General features: G+C 37.3%; 1 protein-coding gene across 4 annotated transcripts in view; it reads left to right on the top strand.

Moving 5' to 3' along the window:
* Rad54b (RAD54 homolog B) overlaps positions 1-20,094 on the top strand; it is a 90,261-nt gene extending 70,167 nt beyond the window's left edge. For 2 of the 4 annotated variants that reach the window (XM_074068854.1, XM_074068855.1), the window contains exons 8-14: positions 1,501-1,640; positions 4,072-4,362; positions 8,739-8,914; positions 10,842-11,103; positions 12,683-12,749; positions 12,934-13,134; positions 18,240-20,094. In XM_074068854.1, coding sequence (XP_073924955.1) covers positions 1,501-1,640; positions 4,072-4,362; positions 8,739-8,914; positions 10,842-11,103; positions 12,683-12,749; positions 12,934-13,134; positions 18,240-18,454 — 1,352 coding nt within the window. In that variant the 3' untranslated portion in view covers positions 18,455-20,094. The remainder of the gene's footprint in view (positions 1-1,500; positions 1,641-4,071; positions 4,363-8,738; positions 8,915-10,841; positions 11,104-12,682; positions 12,750-12,933; positions 13,135-18,239) is intronic. The other 2 variants (XM_074068853.1, XM_020151731.2) reach the window with 2 other exon arrangements.
* The last annotated feature ends 4,213 nt before the right edge of the window (positions 20,095-24,307 follow it).

Raw genomic sequence — 24,307 nt, 5'->3', positions numbered from 1 at the left:
TACTTAATTCATAAGGAAGGTCCTCATGTTGCCTAATGAGATAGTTTCATTTGAGGGTTTAGCATTGTCCTATATCCCTACTTAGTCAGTCTTAGATCGTTTCTGTGTTCTTGTCCTCATCACTTTTGCTTCCTGAGCTATGAATATAGATAAAAATTAGCACTAACTAGCCTTTTAAATTTAGAAGTACTCATAGTTGGTTTTTATGTCCTTAGAATTGCCTGAATAAATTCTTTGCTCTTATTTATTTATTTTTTGGGGTGCTAGGGATTGTTCCCAGGGCCTTGCACATACTAAATTCTCCACCACTGAACTAGGTCCTCAAACCAGTTCTTTGTTTTTATAATGGCAGAACATTTTGTCTCAAGGTGATTTATTTCCTTACTATGAAAGTACATGTTTGTATATGAGTATGCATAGTGCTGCATACATGATAGATGATCGATAACTAGGAATAAAATGAAAGGAAATTTGATTTTGTTTCCTGGCATTCTAGCTCAGTGCTGTGGGAAACATTCAATTAATATTGACTAGAGAATGGTTAGGACTCAGATTAACTGACAGAGGGAGGCGTGTTAGTCTGCTGTGACTGTCATAACAAAATACCACATTCTGGGTAGCTTAAATAAAAGAAGTTTATTTTCTCACAGTTCTTGAGGCTAGAAGTCTAAGATATAGGTACTGTTTTAAGTGTATTATACAGATTGACTATTTTGGTTCTTACAACCCAAGAAACTGCTCTTTTTTTTTTTTTTTTTTTTTCAGTACTGGAGCTTGAACTCAGAGCCTACACCTTGAGCCACTCCACCAGCCCATTTTTGTGAAAGATTTTTTTCGAGATAGGGTCTAGGGTCTAGCGTAACTATTTGCCCAGGCTGGCTTCCAACTGCAGTCCTCCTGATCTCTGCCTCCTGAGTAGCTAGGATTATAGGTGTGAGCCATAGCGCCTGGCCAAGGAACTACTATTTTTAATCCCCATTTTGCAGAAAATAAACTGGTGTAAGTAACTTGCTTAGAACTGGGAGGAAGTGATGCAGGTAAGATTTGAACCTAAGCAGTCAGACTCCACAGCCTACATTCACTTGCTGTACTGTTAAAACAATAGATAAAAATTCATGTGATTATAAACATTTTTAAACTTGATTTGGCTGCTCTTTCTCAGTTTTAGGGAATTTGCTTATATTTATTCCTCTTAAGGAAGAGAGTACAAATTTTTATAAAGACCTGTGATTCTAAAGTAAACTTGTCAGCCAGGTGCCGATGGCTTACACCTGTAATCCTAGCTATTTGGGAGGCTGAGATCAGGAGAATTGAGGTTTGAGGCCAGCCCTGGCAAAAATTTACCAGACCCCATCTCCAAAATAACCAGACCAAAACAGATTGGAGGTGTGGCTCAATAAAATCCTAAGTTTAAACACTAGTACCACCAAAAAACCAAAACAAAATCCACAAACGAACAAAAAACCCCTTGTCCTTCTTGTCACTTTTATGTCTTCTTAGGTACTCCAATTCAGAATGATCTACAAGAGTTTTTTGCATTAATTGATTTTGTTAATCCAGGAATATTAGGCTCTTTGTCATCTTATAGGAAAATATATGAAGAACCGATCATTATGTCAAGAGAACCTTCTTCTTCTGAGGTATAATTTACTTTAATAAATAAGATTTTATTTAAAAAAACAGTAAGCCTATAAGAATTATCCATAACTTGGGTATTATTTTAGTTTAGAACGAAGTTAATTAATAGGTAGACTTTTTCCCCCAGTTTTTTCATTTCTCATGACTTACTAAAATTCACAAAAAATCACTTCAAAAAGATTATAAAAATCCAGTAAGCACATCAAAATGTTACACCTTACTGGTTTTGAAACAAATAAATTGAAATAACCAGGAAATAACTTTTGTACTTTTCTGTTGTTGTTTTAGATGTTGGATTTACATAGTAATAGCAAGTGTAGATGAGAGTCCTCTGCTGGTTGGAATGTAAATTGACACAACCTGAGTAAAGTTTGGCAATGTGTATCAAAAATCTTAAAATTGTGTCAGTCTTATGATGATGCTGTTTGTAGGAATTTATTATAAAGAAGTAATACAGTTTGTTTAAAGATTTTGTTGTACTGATAAAAGATTGTAAGCAAGCTAACAAAAAACATTTCTGAAGATATGAAAATGGTCTATGTATAGACACTATATTTTATTGAATCTAAGATACTATCTATTAATTATAGGCGATTTTGCCACTCTATCACTAAAGAAAATATAGTATCAATTACAATCCTAAGAAAACATTGATTTTTAAAAAGCAGCCTATTTTAGAGAAGGTAAAGTAAGAAAAAATGTTCTATCTCAGGATTAATAAAAAATGATAATTTATCAACTCATTAAGCATTTTCAGGAATTATTTGCAATGATAGTTTGTGTAATATTTAACGGCATGGAAAATGTAAAAATAACATCCCATTCATTTATTGATCCAACACATACATTAAACATTGTAAGCAGGCCACAGGCTAAGTAGTAGACACTGGGGGAACACATTGGTGAACCAAAATGATTGGTTCTTTGTTTGCGGGAAGCTGTATAGTTTGAGATCCTCTTTTTGTTAAAAATAAATGTAAATCATTAAATATATTTGCATATTCATGGAGAGAAATAAGACTTAGAAAACATACAAAAGTCTTGACAAGTTGGTTGTTTCTAGTTGGGTAAATTTGATTTTAGATTTCTAATTTTTGCAGATTTGTAGTTTCTGTCATTTTTTTGATCTATTACTTTCTTTTCTATAAAATTTTTTTATTGTTGTTGTGCTGTGTGGGGTACATTGTAGCATTTACAAAGGTTGTTACAATGCATCAAATATATCATACTTGAATTTACTCCCTCCACTTGCTGTCTTTGATCCCTTCCCCTGATTCCTAGAATAGCTTCAAGAAGTATCATTTCTGCGTTTACATATATGCATATGCATTATTTGATCTATTACTTTCATAATAAAAAGATAAACATTCTTTTAAAACATGAAGGAAAATTTCTGATACACACACATACACACATACTTGCATGCACACACACAAAATGGGATTTGTTTTAAGCTTCACTGTAAAGTTTTGTATTCTCCAGAGATTCTACATAGAGAATATTTCCACTTCATACTGTATTTTGACTTAAAATGTTATATTATTTAATGAACAATATGTAATGGTTTTGAAAGAGTCAATACAGTTTTTTCCCAGTAATTTCTTTTTTTTCTTTTGCAATACTGGGATTTGAACTCAGGGCCTCGTGCTTGCTACTGCTTGAGCCACTCTGCCAGCTGTGCCAGTAATTTCTTGTAGGCTTAGGTTTTTTTTGCTCAATACATGTTAAAATATTTGCGTCCAAGAATTTGCTTTATCAGTTCGTTGCTGATGAATTACAGTCTTCACACAAAAGCTGATTTTCAGAATAATTTAATTTGTAGACTTGATTTCTAATGGTTCTCCATGGTGCCAATAACCAAAGAAGCTATGATCAGGAGATAGTGACTTCACTTAATTAAATAATTATACTGGACACTTAAAAAGTTTACAGTTGGGTCTGGATTTTCTTTTCTATTTTTTTCCCCTAATGCCTGGAATTAAACCAGGCAGGCACTCTACTGCTAAGCTATCTCCCCAGCCCCATGCTTGGTTTTCCTGTCCCCATACTTGTATTTCATTTCTTCGGTTCGGATGTGAGGCCGATCTTCCTGCGACATCTGTCACCCCATTGATCGCCAGGGTTGATTGGGCTGATCTGGCTGGCTAGGCGGGTGTCCCCTTCCTTCCTGACCGCTCCATGTGCGTCCCTCCCGAAGCTGCGCGCTCGGTGGAAGAGGACGACCATCCCCAATAGAGGAGGACCTTTCTTTGGTCAAGGGTATACAAGTAGCTACGCTCCCCTGCTGTAACCTCCAAACAAGCTCTCGTTTCTTTGGTTCAAAAATAACCTGACAGAGCAATTAGTAAATGGTTTATTATTATAAAACCCTTAACATTCATTTTTCCTGTAGGTATTTTTGTGTTTAACACTAAGTCTGGTATTTTTCCATAGGAAGAAAAAAAGTTAGGAGAGAGAAGAGCAGCTGAACTTACTTGCCTCACTGGACTTTTTATTCTTAGACGAACCCAGGAAGTCATAAATAAATACCTTCCACCTAAAATAGAGACTGTAGTCTTTTGCCGACCAGGAGCTCTACAGATTGAACTTTATCAAAAGCTGTTGAATTCTCAGGCTGTCAGGTTCTGCCTTCAGGGGCTGTTGGAAAATAGTGCTCATCTACTCTGTATAGGAGCTCTTAAAAAACTGTGCAATCACCCCTGCCTTTTGTTCAGCTCAGTGAAGGTAAGTAGTTATGAAGCAGTGCTAGGCTATGAGATGTGGGTTCTCTGGCTGACGAGTTGAAGAAGGCAGATGTGCTAGGCTATGGGGTTGCATCTGTGGGTTTTTAAAGCTGTGCAGCCCTCCACACGGCTCTACCGTAGAGCTTCTCGCCTTCTGCCTGTTCTCCAGCGCGTGTCTGAGTCCCGCTGCTGCACTAGGGCTGGGAGCTTGAGGCTTCCCCGTGGAGAGTTTGTGCCACGTGCCCGTGGAGACCTCCTCCAATACTTTGCCATGGTCTTCCTTCCTAGTTTATGTTATGTAGTGAGTTCATTTTGTTTGATGCTAACAAATATCAAATTTACCATTAAAATAATTTGTTTCCTTATTATAAAAATAATACATGATTTTTTCTCAATTTAGAAAATTTAGAAAATCACAAAAAGGAAAAGAAGTCATTGTAAGCATTCCAGCCAGAAAAAATTAGTTGTTACTAAGCATTCACCATAGGCATGTAGTAAAAGACACTAAGTTGTTTTCTAGTTTTGTTTTATTTACTTTCTACAACTCTGAAATAGTGCTAATACTATTATCCCTAATTTTTAAGGGACGGGAGTCTTACTATTGTACCCAGGGTGGTCTAAAACTCCTGGGATAAATTAACATCCTGCCTCAGCCTGGTGAGTAGCTGGGATTAGTGACATGTACCACTGTGCTCAGCTTCCGTCTCTATTTTTCTTTCTTTATTGATTGATTGATTGATTTTGTGGTACTGGTGTTCTGGACTCAAGGCTTTGCTCTGGCTACACAAGCCTCTACCACTTGAGCCTTGCCTCCCAGCCCTTTTTGCTTTGGTTGCTTTTTAGATAGGGTCTCATGCTTTTGCCCAGACCAGCCTAAGAATGTGATCCTCTTACCTATGGCTCCCACATAGCTGGGATTACAAGTGTGTACCACTTTTGAGACAAGGCCTTACTAAATTTTTTGGTCCTGGCTAGCCTTAAACCACGTTCCTTCTATCTTTGTCTCCCAAGTAGCTGGGATTACAGGTGTGAGGAATCATCCCTATCTTTTGATGAAGAAATAGGGGCTCAGAAATAAGCATGTATTATCTTATTTAGAAAAATTTAATTTTAATGTTGTTGGGCTCACTATTTTAAAGCCTATTATTTTTTTCACTAAGTATATTGTAAGCATTTTCCCAAATTAGATCCCTTCTGTAAGTTTGATTTTAATGACTGCATAGTCTGACTGACTTGTTGGATGTTGAATGAACATAAGACAGTTTGGAGTATGGTGAGAATTTTCCATTTTGAAATTAGAACTGGCTATCAATTCCCACTGTGTTACTTGTTATTTATTTAATTATTGACAAAATTAATCATTCTTAAGTTACATCTCTGAACATTAGTTTTCTTTCTCCCCTCTCTCCTTCCTTTTCTTGGCGGTACTAGGGTTTGAACTCAGAGCATCATGCTTGCTAGGCAGGCACTCTACCACTTGAGGCACTTTGCCAGCCCTGTTTTGTGTTTGGTATTTTCGAGATAAGGTCTCGTGAACTGTTTGTCCAGGCTGGCTTCGAACCATCCATCCTCCTGATGTCTGTCTCTTAAGTAGCTAGGATTACAGGTGTGAGCCACCAGCATCTGGTCTAGCATTAGTTTTCTTATCTGGAAGGCAGAGACAGTAATAACTTCAGAATAATGTTATTGTGGCAGTTTGGTGAGAAGTTATAGAAAGAATCTAGCAGAATGCCTGTCACAGAAGCTGCACTATAATCATTAAATACCCTGTCATTTCCAACTCACTCTGAACAGTTTTTATTCTTTTTTTATTAAGCAGTAAAATAAAAAACTGTGGCTGCTACTTTAAGCTTGAGGTCATTAATTATATGTTTTGAAAAATGGAATTCTCCAAGTTTATCCTAAAATGGATTCTGTTTACTTAGCTTATCATAGGAGAAGTCAGCTTTGTGTCACTGCAGAAGGCAGGATTGTAACAGTTTATTAAGTAACTTTTTAAGAAACAGGTTCTATATACAATGGTAAAAATTAAATCCTTTTGGGCATGAAGCCCAGCAAAAATAGAAGCCAAAAATTCTTCCATAAAAGGAAGACTTTATGATGCTTAGAATGTGTTAGTTAATTTAGAATATCCTCACACATTTTTGAAGAAAGCAGCTGGGGCTCCGGAGTTTGTCCACTGTTGCCATATGACCCTTAGCAATAGGCAGAGGATTCTACAAGCTTTACCTGAGGGGCATCATTTAGAGTCTGAGACTTACCAGAAAAGCAGTGAGGGTCTCTAGGAAAGGGTATTCCACATATATAAGTAAACTTTAGGTAACAATTTATAAAAAATAAATGTATTCTTGTTGAAATAAGGTTGTTTTCCAAGTTTAATCAATAATGGGTCTCTCCTCAGGAAATGTGAATGGAATATAACCAATAATTATATTATAACTCAAAATCAAAGGGCATTGGGTTTCATTGGAAGTAATGTATCAGACTGCCACAGAATAAAGGTATTGACATTAGTCGATTATTAATTAACTATTATTATTAATTATTATCATGTTCAACACATATGAACTGACCAGAATCACTGGTAGGACCCAGGTATGAGGATTTATATTGAGCTTTTGATTATGTATTCCTATTTAAGAAATTGTATGTTGAGATCACCCATCTTCCTTGTACTCTGATTTAATATTCACCAGACAACCTGCTAGTGATTTTGCTTCCCCTCTGGATCTTTTTTCAGGCAGAATCCACAGACCAATTCATTTAAATAGGTACAACTCATTTGTAGGTTGATACATTTTCTAGAACCCATTGAATTCTGACTTATTTAGTCTCTTAATTTGGTTAGTTTGAATTATTAATTCCTTAGGGCTTAAGCATATTCAAGTTTTTTCTTTTGTAGTACTGGGTATTGAACTTAGGGTCTTGCACATGCTAGATGAATGCTCTCCCACTTGAGCTATACTTTCAGCCCCTCATATTCACATTTTAAAATGTGAAAGCTGTGGACTAAACCCTCTGGTTCTTTAATGGTGGTTCTTTGTTGACCTTTCCAAGTCAGTGGGCATTTTAGAGTCCTAACCCAAAGCAGCTAGCAGCCATCACTTCTCCAAATATCCCAGTGATATAATATCTTCAAATTTCAAATGTGAAATTAAGTGATTTTACTTAAGTATTGCTATATTTTGTTGATAAGCCAAATTGCAGTTAGTACTTTGTGCCTGCATCTTAGGCTACAGGATTCACTGCCTGTACTGTTAAAGAGGGAATATAACATGCAAGAAAACGTTAGGGAAGTACAAAAAATACATAGTTAGTGTTCAGTTAAACAGGGTGACAGCTGAAATGTACAGTGCAAAAGAATAAATAAATAAAATAAAAGATGCCAGGTGAGGTGGTACAGGACTGCAATCCCTGATACTTGGGAGGCAGAGATAAGAGGATCACAGTTTGAGGCCTCTGAGGCAAAAAACAGTTAGTGAGACCTTATCTCAAAGAATAACCCGGATATGGTGTTTCACTCTTACAATCCCAGCTACACAGGAGGCAGAAGTAGGAGGATTGCTTCCAGCCCCCAGCAAGAAGTTTGATACTATATCAGAAATAAAACTAAAACAAAAAGGGCTTGGGGTACGGCCCTGAGTTCAAACCCTAGTGCTGCCAAAAAAGTTAAAAAAAAGAAAAGGCTATTAATAACTCTAATTTCAATTTATGTATTTCATATGTTAACTAGCAGTTTGGGAGGAGGAATTTCAGAGGTGCTGATAATCACTTTGGAATAAAATTATCCAAAAAACTATTAGCAAACTAGGGGCTTGGAGTTTGAGGCCCTGTGTTCAATCCCCAGCACTCCAAAAAAATTTGGTAAAATAAATAAATAGTATTGTAAAGATACATTCCTCAGTTAAATTGTTACTTCTCCCAGAAGTAAACTATTGGGCTTGGTTTTGGAATCTCCTAGGAGATGTATGTAGCCCATGAATCAGAAGCAAAAAGTGATGGGGGAGGGAGAGAATAAAAATAGGAAAAGACATATTGATGATGGGAAATGCCAGGGTTTTGGAAGGACAGATTTTGCATTGCTGTTTGCCCTTTATTTTCCTCTCTTTTCTTTCTCTGACCTCTCCCACCCCCCCCGTAGTTTTGTGGGAAATGAGGGTGAAGGTAGCAGCCATTAGGAGACTGTACTAGAACTGCTCAGTAGGTTGTATGTTACCTTTTGCAAAAATGATAAAATTGTGACCTACAAAAATTTACTTAACAGTTAACTTGGACTTTTCAGGTAGCTATTAATCTCTACTCTCCTCTTCCCTACCCACAATCTTTTCTCCTTATTAAAAAAAATACACCAGTATTAACAATCATCATTCTGAATAGGATAAAGAATGTAGCTCAACTGGTGATGAAAATGGAGAAAGGAATCTGTACCAAGGCTTGCTAAATGTGTTCCCTGCTGATTACAACCCTCTCCTGTTTACTGAGAATGAGTCAGGAAAACTACAGGTGCTGTCAAAGCTCTTAGCAGTTATCCACGAACTTCGTCCCACTGAAAAGTAAGAGATCAATTTAATAAACTGCCTGTAAGCGCTCATAGAATTTTACCTCTCCCTTCCCTCCTTTAATAAGAAAACATTAAAAAGAGCATTTTTGGGGGGCCTGGTCAGCTCACAGTATTTTGTTAGCTTGTAACAATTTGTAAGTTTTTATTTAAGAAAAACTAAATATATGTAAAAATTAAAAAACCTAGTGATGTTTTTTGATATATAACATTCAACTTGTTACTTCTTTTACTGTCCCTTAAGTGTTGCTGCACCTTAGGGTTTTCTCGTTCACATTTTTCTAGTCTTAACTACTTTCCTGGGTGGTCTCTGCTCCTTATACTTTCTACTATAATCCATATAATATATTTGATTCCAAGTTTGTATCCCCAGCTCAGTCCTTTTCTTCTAATTTCTACATACTTATTTCTGTGAAATGGGCATGTAAATCTATTTTGATGTCCTATTGTACTTCAAGCTTCAGATGTCCAAAACCAGCTTCATCATTTTGCCATTGCAATCCTGAACTTTTCCCATGATTATTGGCTTAAAGTTGTCTTTTGTTTCTTCCATGGCTCTGCTTTATTCAGTGTTATAGTCTGGATATGAAGTGTCCTTCCCAAAGGCTAATAATATTGAAGGCTTCATCCCCAGCTTAGTGGTGCTATTGTGTGAGGTGCTGGAAACTTTAGGAGACGGAGCCTACCCGGAGGAAGTAGAGCTCACAGGGGGTGGGTCTTTGGGGGGTATCTGGTCACTGGGATCTTCTGGTCTCTCTGTTTCTTGGTCACTCTGAGGTAATTAGTCTCTGCCACATGCTCCTGCTGCCATGATGTTCTGCCTACGATAGGCCCAGAAACACAGATCCTAGTGATCATGGACTGAAGCCTCTGAAACTGTGAGTCAAAATAAATCCTTCCTCCCTTAAGTTGTTTAGATCAAGTATTTTGTCACAGTGATAAGAAAATAACTTAAGACATTCAGGTTTCTTCCTTCCTGTTTGTTGTGGTTTCTCCTTTTCATGTTGAGGCTCACCTCAAATAGGTGGTTGTCCTTGGAGTCCTTACTTTAGGGTAAGGCAGTAAAACATTAATTGAGCACTCTGTATGCAAATGCAGGATTTGTTGACTACTGGTTTTCATTGGATAACCAGTCAGCAAACTGCTCTTTTTTACTTGGGGACTTGTTATTCTTGAATCTTTTCTCTGGGTCATTCAAGTCTTTCATAGAAGGATTCTTCTTGGGCTTGGATGTGAGAGGGTTGCCTGGCTGCTGGTGTTCTGGGAATTGGCAGGAAAGGGGGGACTTACCCAGGATCTAGACTTTCATTTTGATTTGTCGCTGTATCTTGTCTTCTTGGTCTACGTTTCTTTCTCCAGAGAATAAATACTCTGTTTGAAAAAGAAAAGTCAGCTGGTCTCATGGGGGCAGGCCTGGGCTCTATTTACCAATACTCATGAATTGCTCCAGTCTATATTCCTCCTTAGGTACCTTAGCAAGATTGTAAGATGTGAATGAACTTGCATTGGTTTCTTACTGGAGTCTCCCTCTTTGGGCACTTAGGTTTTACCTTCTTTGTACTCCTAAAGTAGGTCACTTACTGCTTTATTTTTCTTCATGTTTTTACATATAAATGTCTCCTTGTTTTATCAAAGGTAGAGCTTATATTTTTGTTCATTTTTATATTTTGCTCATTCTCTTGCTCTATTTAGGGTGACTTCAGAGAGATGAAGGCAAGGTCTTTATTCTACTATCTTAAAACTGGAACTTTAGACAATGACTTTAAAATTGAATGTGAAGGAGTACTTATGTGTTAATTGTATAAGGTTATTGTTACATATTCTGTAAATATCAGTGATAGTATTGTGGTAGTTTCCTTTAACTAAGAAAATCCAATATTGCCTTAAATTTTATGTAACAAATCTTTCTTTTTGATTGATAGGGTGGTTTTGGTATCCAACTACACACAAACCTTGAATATTTTACAAGAAGTATGCCAGCGCCATGGATATGCTTATGTAAGACTTGATGGGCAAACACCAATCTCTCAAAGGCAGCACATTGTGGATGGCTTCAATAGCAAATATTCTTCTGATTTTGTTTTTTTGTTAAGTTCAAAAGCTGGTGGTATAGGACTAAACCTCATTGGAGGATCTCACTTAATTCTCTATGACATTGACTGGAATCCAGCCACTGATATCCAGGTAGGAATACTTATGCATTAAATAGATGTTATCAAATGCTGGGAATACAAAGATGGTAACAGTTATGGATAAAAACTGTTGTATATGGAGCTCCTATTTTGTATCAGGTACTCTCCTAAGTGCTTTCTACCCACCATCTATTTAATCTTTACAATCTCTCAAATATGGATATTAGTAGCCATATATATAATTATTATTATTTTTGTGGTAAGTGCTCTATCACTTGCGCCACACTTCCAACCCTTTTTTCTCTAGTTATTTTGGAGATAAGATCTCCCTTTACACCTAGGCCAGCTCAGCCTGTGGTCCTCCTATTTTACACTTCCTGCAGTAACTAGGATGACAGGTACATACCACTACACTCAGTTTTTTTCCATTGAGATGGAGTCTCCCAAACTTTTTTGCCTGGGCTGGCCTGGAATCCTCTTGATCTCAGACTCCTATGTACCTGCAGTGGCATCACAGGATGGGGTCTTGTGAACTTTTTGCCCAATAGTCCTACTTTTACAAATGAAGAAATGGAAGCTTGTTCTTGGTCCTATAGCTTATAGAACCAGAACCAGGATTCAAATCCAAATCTTGGGTTGGTGGAGTGGTTCAAGTGGTAGAGTGCCTGCCTTGTAATCATGAGGCCCCAAGATCAAACACCAGTACTGCCAAAAACAAACAAATCAACTATTAAGTCTCCAGAGATGAAGTGACTGTATAGTTGAGCCTTTGGGAAAGACATGACCAGAAGAGAAAGTCAAAGTGTCATGGATGCTGTCATCAATTTTTGCAGGATATAATAAGGGTATAAAATTATTTAGGGAACTATTTGAAAAGCCTTTTTTTGACTTCAGTGTACAGTCTACTTTCATGTATTTTGAGATTTCTACGTTTAGATTTGTATCTCAGTTGGTGTCTGCACTAGGGGATCCCAAGACAATCCTCAGGTTTAATGATTCACTAGAAGGAGAACAGCTTTGCTCACAATTGTGTTATATTATTATAACTATTATGTTACTAAAATCAGCAAAGGAAAAAGGTGCATAGGACATAGTTCAGGAGGGACTAGGCCCAAGCTTCCATTTCTACTTCCCAGCAGAATTGTATGGATGATACTTCATTCTTAGCATCAGTGAGTGATGACACCAATGGAGTATTATCAACCAGGGAAGTTCACTCAAGCTTTGGTGTCCAGAGTATTTTGTTGGGGGTCAGTCCTGTAGGCCTAGAACACCAGCAAGACTGACCTTAGTCTCTAACCCCTCCAGAGATCAAGTTTATACCACATGGCCCAAGGCCCTCATCTGTATCATCTGTTAGCATAAACTATTTAGCAGTCTTACCAGGCAGGTGCTGTGTGGCACCCCTTGCCATTATCTTACAGTACTTCTGTGAGTGCTCAACCCTCCCTTTCTTTATCTCAGAACAAAGATAAAGTGGGGGCATGCTTGAGCATGACTAGGTCTTTGTTTTTTGAAGCTGTTAGTGAAATTAACAATTCTCTGTCTTAAAATACATTCCTATAAATTATTTAAATGGCAAGGGCCATTTAGTTTCTATTGTACTCAAAATTTTCACTTATTTTTTATAGGCTATGTCTAGAGTATGGAGAGATGGTCAGAAATATCCTGTCCATATTTACAGACTCCTCACCACAGGTAATAACCCTTCAATGTGACAAAAATGTATACCCTTTGAATAATTAAAAAATATTTTTGTTAGTCTGTTCTTCATTGTCAGGAATATATTATTTTGTTAACTAATATGTTAATAAACATGTTTTATCCTACAAAAATAAGACATAAAGATATGAAGGAAATCTAATAAATGTTTTCTCTTTAGGTACAATAGAAGAAAAGATCTATCAAAGGCAGATCAGTAAGCAAGGTCTTTCTGGGACAGTTGTAGACCTAACCAAGGCATCTGAACATATTCAGTTTTCAGTAGAGGAACTTAAAAATTTATTCACATTTCATGAAAGTTCACATTGTGTTACTCATGACCTGCTTGACTGTGAGTGTACGGGAGAAATAGATCACGCAGGTTAGTTGTATTTTGATTTTGTTACTATAGTAAAAATTAATTTATCTCTCTGTAGCAGTTGAAAATATTTAAAGAATAACTTCAAAATATTTTCCATTGGCATATGTTAGTTTATTCTTTAGCTCACAGGGTAACTGTTAGATATATATGTGAGAAAATATTCAGTAGAACCCTGGTCTGTCAATCTAGTTTCTTTTTCTGAGTCTGTTGTGAAAAATTATATAGGAAAAATTTTCAAAGCTGGTATAATGGTTTCACAGTTAGAATTTTTATTTTTCAGTATTTGGGTTTGGAATCAGAGCTTCACACTTGCTAGGCAAATGCTCTACTGCTTGAACCTCCAGCTCTAGAAAAATGTTTTTTATACATATGTCTGAACATACACACGCACCCATACCCTAACACGCACATATATTGACCTGGGGATCCAACCTACGACCTTGTGTGTGCTTGGCAAGTGATCAACTAACTGGTCTAACATTCCTAGCCCTAACTTTTATTTCTACTTAATAAAATCATACACTTGATAAAATAATCCTACCATTTGTTTGTATTGTATAGAACTTACTCATAATGGGGTCAGACTTTCTGAGGTACTTAACTATTCAAAAAGGAACGAGATGAGGAATGGGATGTGAGCAAGAAGTGTCCAGTGGTTTAAAGTCACTTGGTAAATTGTATTGAGGTATGTTTAAGGAGTAGACTATATAAGACTGACAGGGAGGGCTGTAGGCATGGCTTTAGTTGTAGAGGAGTGCCTGCCTAGAAAAGTGAGGCCTTGAATTCAAACCTCAGTACTGCCAAAAAAACCCAAAAAACAAAAACGACTGATATGGAAGAATTTGTGTTTCATATAAGCCTATAAAATATTTTTTGGAAAATTGTATATATTCTAAAATTTATAAGTGTTAGAAATAACTTACAATTATGTATAATCATAGAATTATATTTTAATTATAAAATATAACATATAAAATACATAAATATTTAGGGGCTAGATTTTAAACTTCAGATAAATGTATTCAGGTTTTCTCTCCATGGTCATTTTGCTAGTAAAATTAGGCAACATTTGATCCTATTATATGTTTTTTCTGTTTTAATAATTCTTTTATTTCTTCCCCTCCTTTTTTATGACATAATGTTTTCCTACTTTTTAAGTTGAATACTTAGCCTAATGATTTTCAGTTTTCTATTGTAGAATGGGTATTTAAAACTAAGGTTTTTTTTCTAAGCTAAATCCGATAATTTTTGGGGGGAGGGTGTGGGACTGGGGTTTGAACTCAGGGCTTTGTGCTCACAAAGCAGGTGCTCTACTGCTTAAGCCACACTTCCAGTCCATTTTGTTCTGTTTATTTTGGAGATGGCATCTCATGTACTCTGTCTGGGCTGGCTTTGAACTGAAATCCTTCCAATTCAGCCTCCCAAGTAGCTAGGGTTACAGGTGTAAGCCACTGGCATCTGGTAAAATCCCACCATTTTTATATGCAGTTTTGTCATTATTCAGTTCCAAATATTTTATATTTTCCACAAATGTATAATTAGGTACTTTTCATTCAGTGTATACTTTTATTCATGCATCTTTTTCCATATGTTCAAGTATATCTATAAGGTAAATTATTAGTGTTGCTGAGTCATAAAATAAGTACATTTGTAATTTGATAGATAGTGCCAAAATGCCCTCTATTGGAAGTTATTTCACTTTACACTTCACTCAAAATATACTAGAATGTTTATTTCCCCCAAACCTTGCCAGTTTAGTGGGTTGTTAAATAAAATTGGGGGTTTTCTCAACCTTATAGTAAGAAAATAGTATATTGGTATAGTTTTAATTTGTTTTTCATTTGTGAGTGAATTTTAGTATATTTCCTGTGTTTAAGAACCATATTTCCTTTCTGGGAACCATGTGTTTATATTGTTTGCTCATTTTGAAAACTAATGATCTCATTAAAATATATTTGCTGTTGAAGATTGTTAAAATCTGACAGGATAAGACTGAGTTACTGAAAATTTCTTGATACTGTCAAATTTTGCTTTATCCATGTTGTTCCTTCTTTGTGTTTATTTATTTCATGATTGCTTATCCCTGATGCCATTGCTTTCAGTTTGTCTTAATATATTGCATTAGCTTTCTTCTTGTTAGTATTTGGTGTGACTTTCTGTTCTTTTACATTAAGTCTCTGTGTCCTTAATGTTTAGGTATTTTTCTTGTCAACAGTGCAAAGCCAGATTTTCTCTTTTTATAATCTGATGTCCCCTTTTAGCTAAAATGTTTATTATAATCATTTTTTGATATATTTTGATTCATTTCCATCTTTTCTTTTTCTCAACAAGGGCTGATAGTTGCTAACTTTCTTAATCTTTGATTCCTAAAGTGTATTTTTTTTACACTCTCTCTAATGCTGTCTATCTTAAATGCTCAATTTGGATAATAGCTTTTTTTTTTTTCCGTTAATTCATATGTGCATACAATGTTTGGGTCATTTCTCCCCCCTTCCCCCGCCGCTTCCTTTTCCCCCTTGCCCTCTCCCTCTCCCCCCCCCACCCCCTCACTTCCAGGCAGAAACTATTTTGCCCTTATCTCTAATTTTGTTGAAGAGAAAGTATATACAATAATAAGAAGGACAAAGCATTTTTGCTAGTTGAGATAAGGATAGCTATACAGGGAGGTTCCTAGCATTGCTTCCATGTACATATGTATTACATTCTAAGTTGATTCTTCTCGAACTGACCTTTTCTCTAGTTCCTGATCCCCTCTCCTATTGGTCTCTGTCGCTTTAAAGTTTCTGCATTAGTTCCTTTCCATTGAGGACATCAAATAGTATCATGTTTTTTGGGTTTCTTACCTATCCCCATACCTCCCGTATGTGCTCTCCCCTTATCATGTGACCCAAGTCCAACCACATTGCTGCCTTTGCCCTAGATCTAAAGTCCGCATATGAGGGAGAACATAATATTTTTGGTCTTCTGAGCTGGCTAACCTCTCTCAGGATGATGTTCTCCAGTTCCATCCATTTACTTGCGAATGATAAGATTTCATTTTTCTTCATGGCTGAGCAGAATTCCATGTGTATAAATACCACATTTTCTTAGTCCCTTCTTCAGTAGTGGGGCATCTTGGCTGTTTCCATAACTTGGTTATTGTGAATAGCGCTGCAATAAACATGGGTGTGCAAGTGCCTCTGGAGTAACTTGAGTCACATTCCTTTGGGTATAGCTTTTAAGAAAAAATTTTTTTTTGTGCAGCATTTTGAAGGTATTAGTCTACAATCTTTTAGTATTTTGTTTTGATTTGTAGCCCAGCTGGCCGTGAACTCATGATCCTCCTGTCTCAGCCACTTGAGTGCTCTGCTTTGCCCTGTTCTCTTATAGATTTTTAAAGCAATCTTGCCATCTCTTGGCACTTCATGATTTTGAACACTGGCAGCATTTTGATGATATTAACAAATGACTTGAGGATTTTTTTTTTTTTTTAGGTTTGACAAAAATTTAAAAAGTATCTTTTAGAAATGCAGAGTGAAATGTTTATGGGTGAAATGATAAAAACTATATATTTATATCAGAATATGGAAGTAGAAAATATCTAGTGGTGAGGGTTCTAAATTTAAAAATCTGGCTATTAGTTGATAGTTACTGAAGGTAGAGGTATATGCAGGTTCTTTATTTCTATCCTGCCAACTTTTGTATTTATTTGAAATTTTCCATAATTAAAAGGTTAAAAAAATAAACCTTCAATAGCTTTCTGTTGCTCTTACGATAAATACTAAAATCTTGAAAGTGGTTATTCAGGGTAGGCTAAGTGCTTTAACAAGAAACTAAAAAAATCACAGTCACTTACCACAGTAAAAACATATTTCTCACTCATGTAACAGGTCACTGTGGCATTTAGTGGACAGGCTTCCATAGGGTGATTTAGCAATCCAGCCTTCTTCCACTTTGGGCTCTTCTATCCCTTGCCAGCCAGCAGTGAGAGAAGAGAAAGTATAGGAAATTGTGCATATGGGGGATTTTTTTATATGTCAGACCTGGAAGTGACATAGTCACATTCCACAGGCCAGAATGAGTGGCAACATATAGCTCTAAGGGAAACTAGGAAATGTGGCTGAGTGCCCTGGAGGAAAGGAAAATGGATTTGGTCCCTGCTATTCCTGTGTTTCATAATCCGTGAATACTTGCTTCACCTTGTATTATTACTCAATGTGTCGTCTTCTTTTTTCTTTTTTTCTCAGTACTGGAGTTAGAACTCAGGGCCTCATGCTTAGTAAGCAAGCAGGTGCTCTATTACTTGAGCCATACCTTCAGCTCTTTTTTTGCTTTAGCTATTTTTCACATAGAGTCTTATGTTTTTGTCCACGGCTGGTGTCAGACCTGAGCTCATTCGATCTATGCCTCCAGTGTGGCTGGGATTACAGGCATGCATCCCTGTTCCTGGCCTCAATGTCTCCTTTTTGTATTATTCTTTGCCTTTGCTGTCTAAGCTCTAATTGTGTTAGGGACCTGTAAGTTCTTCAGCGGTGCCAATATTGTGGTCCTTTCATGGCCTTCTAGGTACTTTTCCTGGAATGCTTTACCTCTGTTCCTATCTAGCTCTTGCTTCCTAATCTTTAAGATCTTAGCAGAACATTTCCTCAGAGAGCCTTCCACTTACCTTGCAGATCAGCTTCTCTTCTCACATGTGCTCATGATCCCATGTTGTTCCTTCATACTCTTACCACAGTTGGTAACGTAGTTCCCCAGTGTCTTCAGTTTTGAAGTCTAGAAAGCTCAAACAACTAGAATGTTTGTTTTTCTTCATGAATACATGCCCAGCTTGTAATACATTTGTTTGTATGATTATTATTTTTAATGTATATCTCTCACTAGGCCATAAAGTGGTCGAGCTCAGCGACCATGTGTGTGCTTGTTTACCATCTTTGGCCTCAGTACACGTAGTAAACTAACCATTTACCAATATTTGTGGAAAGAATGAATGAACTAAGTGTTTTAACTTGAGCAAAGGTGATCAAATGTAATAAATCACCTGAATTCATTGTCATAAAACCAAAAGTGTTTTATATAGTAGGATATTTGTTGGCTTAAGGGTTTTCTCATTGTTTTACTTATTTCAGATGATTCTTTGGAAAAGTCTGCCATCTCTAGACATTGTCAACTTGGTCCACATCACCAGAAGTCTGATTCCCTGAAACCTCTTTCCATGTCACAGCTGAAACAATGGAAACATTTTTCTGGAGATAATTTAAATCTTACAGATCCTTTTCTTAAAAGAATAAGAGATAATGTGTCATTCTTTTTTCAGAATATAACCAATCCATCTACTGCTTGATATAATGAAAGAAGATTACTTCAAAAAATTTTCTTGCTCCCTTTAAAATACAGTAATTAAATTAAGTTTTGAAAATTAATAGAATTATTTAAATTTCTATAGTATATTTTCTTATAAAATATATCAATATTAATGCAATAATCAAAGTGGTTTGAGTTCCTTAATTTTTTGTATATATTCTTTTCTTTAATGATGCTGGAGATTGAACCCAGGGTCTTCCAAATGCTAGGCAAGTGGTCTACCACTGAGCCACACCTCCCCATCTTTGTATGTATTCTTAAATGTTGAAAATGAAACATTAAAGATGTGCTTCTATTATCATATTGCTGTTTGTTAATAATTCTCTGATAAATACACTTTTATTAAGTATCAATTGAGGATTTTTAATAAAGAATGTAAAAAGGTAAAATACTTAGGTTCTGTCTTTGGGAAGTCCAATCTTGATAAGGAATATTAAACACAGACAACTGGAAAGCTTGAGAAGTTCAAACTCTAGCTCAAGGGAACAATAATCTGAGGCCAGGACTGCAAATGCTGAAGATTTTAAGTGTCATAGTTGCTGCAGGGCAGGTTGAGTGAGAGAAGTTAATCAACTGGGGCAGGAGATGGAGGGCTTTAGAACACTCAGAGTTCTAGTGCCTTGTCTGGGACCTCAGACACATGAAGGCTGACATGTGGGCAAAAAGCCATGTCCACCAAATACTGTATACCAAATAAAGGTCAGCCATCATTATTTGAGGATTGTCTGGAGTAATTTTTATGTTAAAAAAGTTTTAATGCACAGAAAAAGCTTTGGAGGACTGGAGTATGTGAAGAGAAAGGAATTCTCATTTAGTTTCCAATGGGGCCTACTGTAGTCAGCTTTCGCTTCCATTTAGGAAATTTTCTTTTAGATTGAATATTGTCTTGAGGTGTTGAATGAAGATGCAGTTATGAAATGTAAGTTCTTTATTATGTCATCAAATATGAATTCTTTGGGTATGTAATGCTATGCCTGTGGGTTGCACATCTAGGATTCATGAACAGGAAGTTTGGGATCAAATTCATCAGTGGGGAAGTAGTTAAAACGGTGTTTCTTGGCCCCTTGTAAAGGTTCTGTGTTTGAGTCTCTGTATAAAATTTCTCTTAGTATCTATCTTATATTCTATTATTGTTAGACATAACATCTTTTTTTACTTTTTAAAGCCAGCAATGAAAGCACAAGTAGTTTTGTTCTCTGTGTTAACTATAGTGGATGTTAAGGTATGCTACCCATAATACTCCTTCAGGACCATGTTGTTTGTTTATCCAGCAGCCAGAAGTGTTGCCTGCTGCCTGCTCACAGCCAAATACTTCCCCAAGAACAGCCCTCAGCTGAAACGGCTGCCTCTCCCAAATTATACTCCCTCTTCAGGTTTGCTGGCATCTAGTGACTTGTCATTCCAGGGTGAAGGCCCAGCACCCTTCACTCAATTTGGGACAACTCTAAAGAACTATTCCAGCCTCATAGATGCTCAAGAGAAGGCCTTAGTTGTGACTTCATTCCAGTTGAGCTGCTCCTTCAGTCTGCTTCTGCTTCCTTCACTCTAGAAATATCGTTCTAAGAGTGCTTTGCAGTAAATTCCCTTCATGCAAATCTGCCTCAGTCTGTTTTATGGGGGAAACTGACCTAAGACATTATTCATTATCACTGAAGAAAAACATTTTTAATAATTATAATGGATGGCATCAAGTTGTAAATACTTGACAAATAACCATTTAATGCATTGAGCTGATAAATGTAAAAAAAATATTTTGGTAGTACTGGGGTTCGAACTCAAGGCCTTGTACTTGCTAGGCAGGTGCTCTGCCACTTGAGCTGTGCCCCCAGCCTGATAATGAGAACTTTTTTTTTTTTTTTTTTTTGGCAGTACTGGGGTTTGAACTCAGGGTTTATACCTTAAGTTGCTCCTCCAGCCCTTTTTTCTGAAGGGTTTTTTCAAGACAGGGTCTTGGGAGCTATTTTCCTGGGCTGGCTTCGAACCACGATCCTCCTGCTCTTTGCCTCCTGAGTAGCTAAGATTACAGGTGTGAGCCACTGGCGCCCAGCTGTGAAAAACTTTTTTAAAGTCTGCTTTATATAACCATTGTGACCCCCTGTGAGGATTCAACAACATAGCCATTTATAGACCTGGAAGAATGCCCTCACCAGACACCAGCTCTGATGATACCTTTATTTGACTCTCAGCTTCCACAGCTGTGAGAAATACATTGCTGTCATTTAAACATTAAATATATGGTATTCTGTTATAGTTAAGACAACCACATTTAAAAGATAGATCATGCCCAAAAGAATTGTCACTTGTTCTAATTATTATTATTTTCAAGGAATGAAGAATTTATTTTAGGTCATGGTTCCAAGATTTCAGACCAAAGTGTCAGGGATGTCATCATGGAGAAAGCTGTTTACATCCTGGTAGCTTGGAAGCAGAGAGAGCAAAGACAGAAGAGGCCAGGGCAAGGTAAAGCCCCCAAGAATGGGCCCCAGTGACCTACTTCCTCCACCTAGGCCCCACTTCCTGCTTTTCACCACCTCCCAATAATGCCTTCATATGAGTTCATCAGGGGATTAATCTGTTCATTGGGTCAGAGCCCTCATTATCCAATCTTCTCTGGAAATAACATCGCAGATAGCCCCAGCCATGTACTTTACTGATCTCATGGGTATTTCTCAATCCAATGAAGTTGACAAGATTAACCATGAAAAGTTCACCTCTTGCCACCTAAATCCACATCTCCTTATACCATAACATTCTACCTCTGACCCCCAAAGTCTCATGGCCATCTCATAGTGAAAAATGCGTTTAGTCTATCTCCAAGAGTTCAGAAAGTCTTAATAGTTTCAACATTGTTCAAAAGTCTAAATTCAAAGTCTTTATTGAGACTCAAGTCAATCTCTTAGCTGTGAGCCCTATAAAATCCAATGAAGGTTATATACTTGCAACATACAATGTCACAAATGTTCCTATTCTAAAAGGGCAGAATGAGGACATGGAAAGGAGGAATGGGATCAAAGCAAGACTTAAACGCAGCAGGGAAAATATTAAATCCTGTAGTTTCATGACTGGAATTCAGAGTCAGGGAGGTGTGATGTGATCCAGGGGGTGGGCTTGGGCAGCCCCACCCCTATGGCCATGCCTCTCTTTTGGGGTGGCTCCACTTGTTGCCTAAGGTTTTCCTTTGCATTCCTGGCATCTCCAACATCCTGGATCTCCACTGAGGCTTTACCCTCACAGCTGACATATCACCCTCACAGGGGCTGCTTGCAGGGACTCTGACCTTGTCATACATTGCCTGACTCCCAGACCTTCCTTTGAAATCTGGGTAGAAGCTTCCATAATTCTGCAACTCTTGCATTCTGCACACCTGCAAAACCAGCATCATATGGACAACAGCAAGGTCTGTCGCTAACTGGAGCAGTAGCCAGACTCCTTGGACCATGGCTGCACCTGCTTAATGTCTGGATATCTGAACCTGGGCACCCATTTCCCCAGGTGGCCATGTTGTATGCAGGATGCCCTAGAGCTCTCTTCTCAAAGGAGTCTTTCAAAGGCATTAAAACCTATACATCTTTGATCCTGTGATGGATGAGGGTCCACCAATTCCTACAGAAATAATAAACGTCCTATTGCTCAATGCACAGTGCTAATTTCTTTTTTTTTTTTTTTGGGTTAATCTCTATTTTAATTTGCTTTGGCATGTTTTTACAACGTATGCATGATAACCAAATTCCTAGAGACTCAATATATATATATATATATATTTTTTTTTTCTTTTATTATTCATATGTGCATACAAGGCTTGGGTCATTTCTCCCCTCTGCCCCCACCCCCTCCCTTACTACCCACTCCGCCCCCTCCCTCTCCCCCCACCCCCTCAATACCCAGCAGAAACTATTTTGCCCTTATTTCTAGTTTTGTTGTAGAGAGAGTATAAGCAATAATAGGAAGGAACAAGGGTTTTTGCTGGTTGAGATAAGGATAGCTGTATAGGGCATTGACTCACATTGATTTCCTGTGCGTGGGTGTTACCTTCTAGGTTAATTCTTTTTGATCTCACCTTTTCTCTAGTTCCTGGTCCCCTTTTCCTATTGGCCTCAGTTGCTTTAAGGTATCTGCTTTAGTTTCTCTGCGTTAAGGGCAACAAATGCTAGCTAATTTTTTAGGTGTTTTACCTATCCTCACCCCACCCTTGTGTGCTCTCACTTTTATCATGTGCTCAAAGTCCAATCCCATGGTTGTGTTTGCCCTTGATCTAATGTCCACATATGAGGGAGAACATACGATTTTTGGTCTTTTGGGCCAGGCTAACCTCACTCAGAATGATGTTCTCCAATTCCATCCATTTACCAACGAATGATAACATTCCGTTCTCCTTCATGGCTGCATAAAATTCCATTGTGTATAGATACCACATTTTCTTAATCCATTCGTCAGTGGTGGGGCATCTTGGCTGTTTCCATAACTTGGCTATTGTGAATAGTGCCTCAATAAACATGGGTGTGCAGGTGCCTCTGGAGTAACCTGTGTCACAGTCTTTTGGGTATATCCCCAAGAGTGGTATTGTTGGATCAAATGGTAGAGCAATGTCTAGCTTTTTAAGTAGCCTCCAAATTTATTTTCAGAGTGGTTGTACTAGTTAACATTCCCACCAACAGTGTAAGAGGGTTCCTTTTTCCCCGCATCCTTGCCAACACCTGTTGTTGGTGGTGTTGCTGATGATGGCTATTCTAACAGGGGTGAGGTGGAATCTTAGTGTGGTTTTAATTTGCATTTCCTTTATTGCTAGAGATGGTGAGCATTTTTTCATGTGTTTTTTGGCCATTTGAATTTCTTCTTTTGAGAAAGTTCTGTTTAGTTCACTTGCCCATTTCTTTATTGGTTCATTAGTTTTGGGAGAATTTAGTTTTTTAAGTTCCCTGTATATTCTGGTTATCAGTCCTTTGTCTGATGTGTAGCTGGCAAATATTTTCTCCCACTCTGTGGGTGTTCTCTTCAGTTTAGAGACCATTTCTTTTGATGAACACAAGCTTTTTAGTTTTATGAAGTCCCATTTATCTATGCTATCTCTTAGTTGCTGTGCTGCTGGGGTTTCATTGAGAAAGTTCTTACTTATACCTACTAACTCCAGAGTATTTCCTACTCTTTCCTGTATCAACTTTAGAGTTTGTGGTCTGATATTAAGATCCTTGATCCATTTTGAGTTAATCTTGGTATATGGTGATATACATGGATCTAGTTTCAGTTTTTTGCAGACTGCTAACCAGTTTTCCCAGCAGTTTTTGTTAAAGGCTGCTTTTTCAGCTTCTGTTCATCAAAAGAAATGGTCTCTAAACTGAAGAGAACACCCACAGAGTGGGAGAAAATATTTGCCAATTATACATCAGACAAAGGACTGATAACCAGAATATACAGGGAACTTAAAAAACTAAATTCTCCCAAAACTAATGAACCAATAAAGAAATGGGCATGTGAACTAAACAGAACTTTCTCAAAAGAAGAAAAATTCAAATGGCCAGAAAACACATGAAAAAATGCTCACCATCTCTAGCAATAAAGGAAATGCAAATTAAAACCACACTAAGATTCCACCTCACCCCTGTTAGAATAGCCATCATCAGCAACACCACCAACAACAGGTGTTGGCGAGGATGCGGGGAAAAAGGAACCCTCTTACACTGTTGGTGGGAATGTAGACTAGTACAACCACTCTGGAAAAAAATTTGGAGGCTACTTAAAAAGCTAGACATCGATCTACCATTTGATCCAGCAATACCACTCTTGGGGATATACCCAAAAGACTGTTACTCCAGAGGCACCTGCACATCCATGTTTA

Source organism: Castor canadensis, chromosome 3 (genome assembly GCF_047511655.1).
Source record: "Castor canadensis chromosome 3, mCasCan1.hap1v2, whole genome shotgun sequence".
Lineage (NCBI taxonomy): Eukaryota > Metazoa > Chordata > Mammalia > Rodentia > Castoridae > Castor > Castor canadensis.
This window is presented reverse-complemented; position numbering and strand designations above follow the sequence as displayed.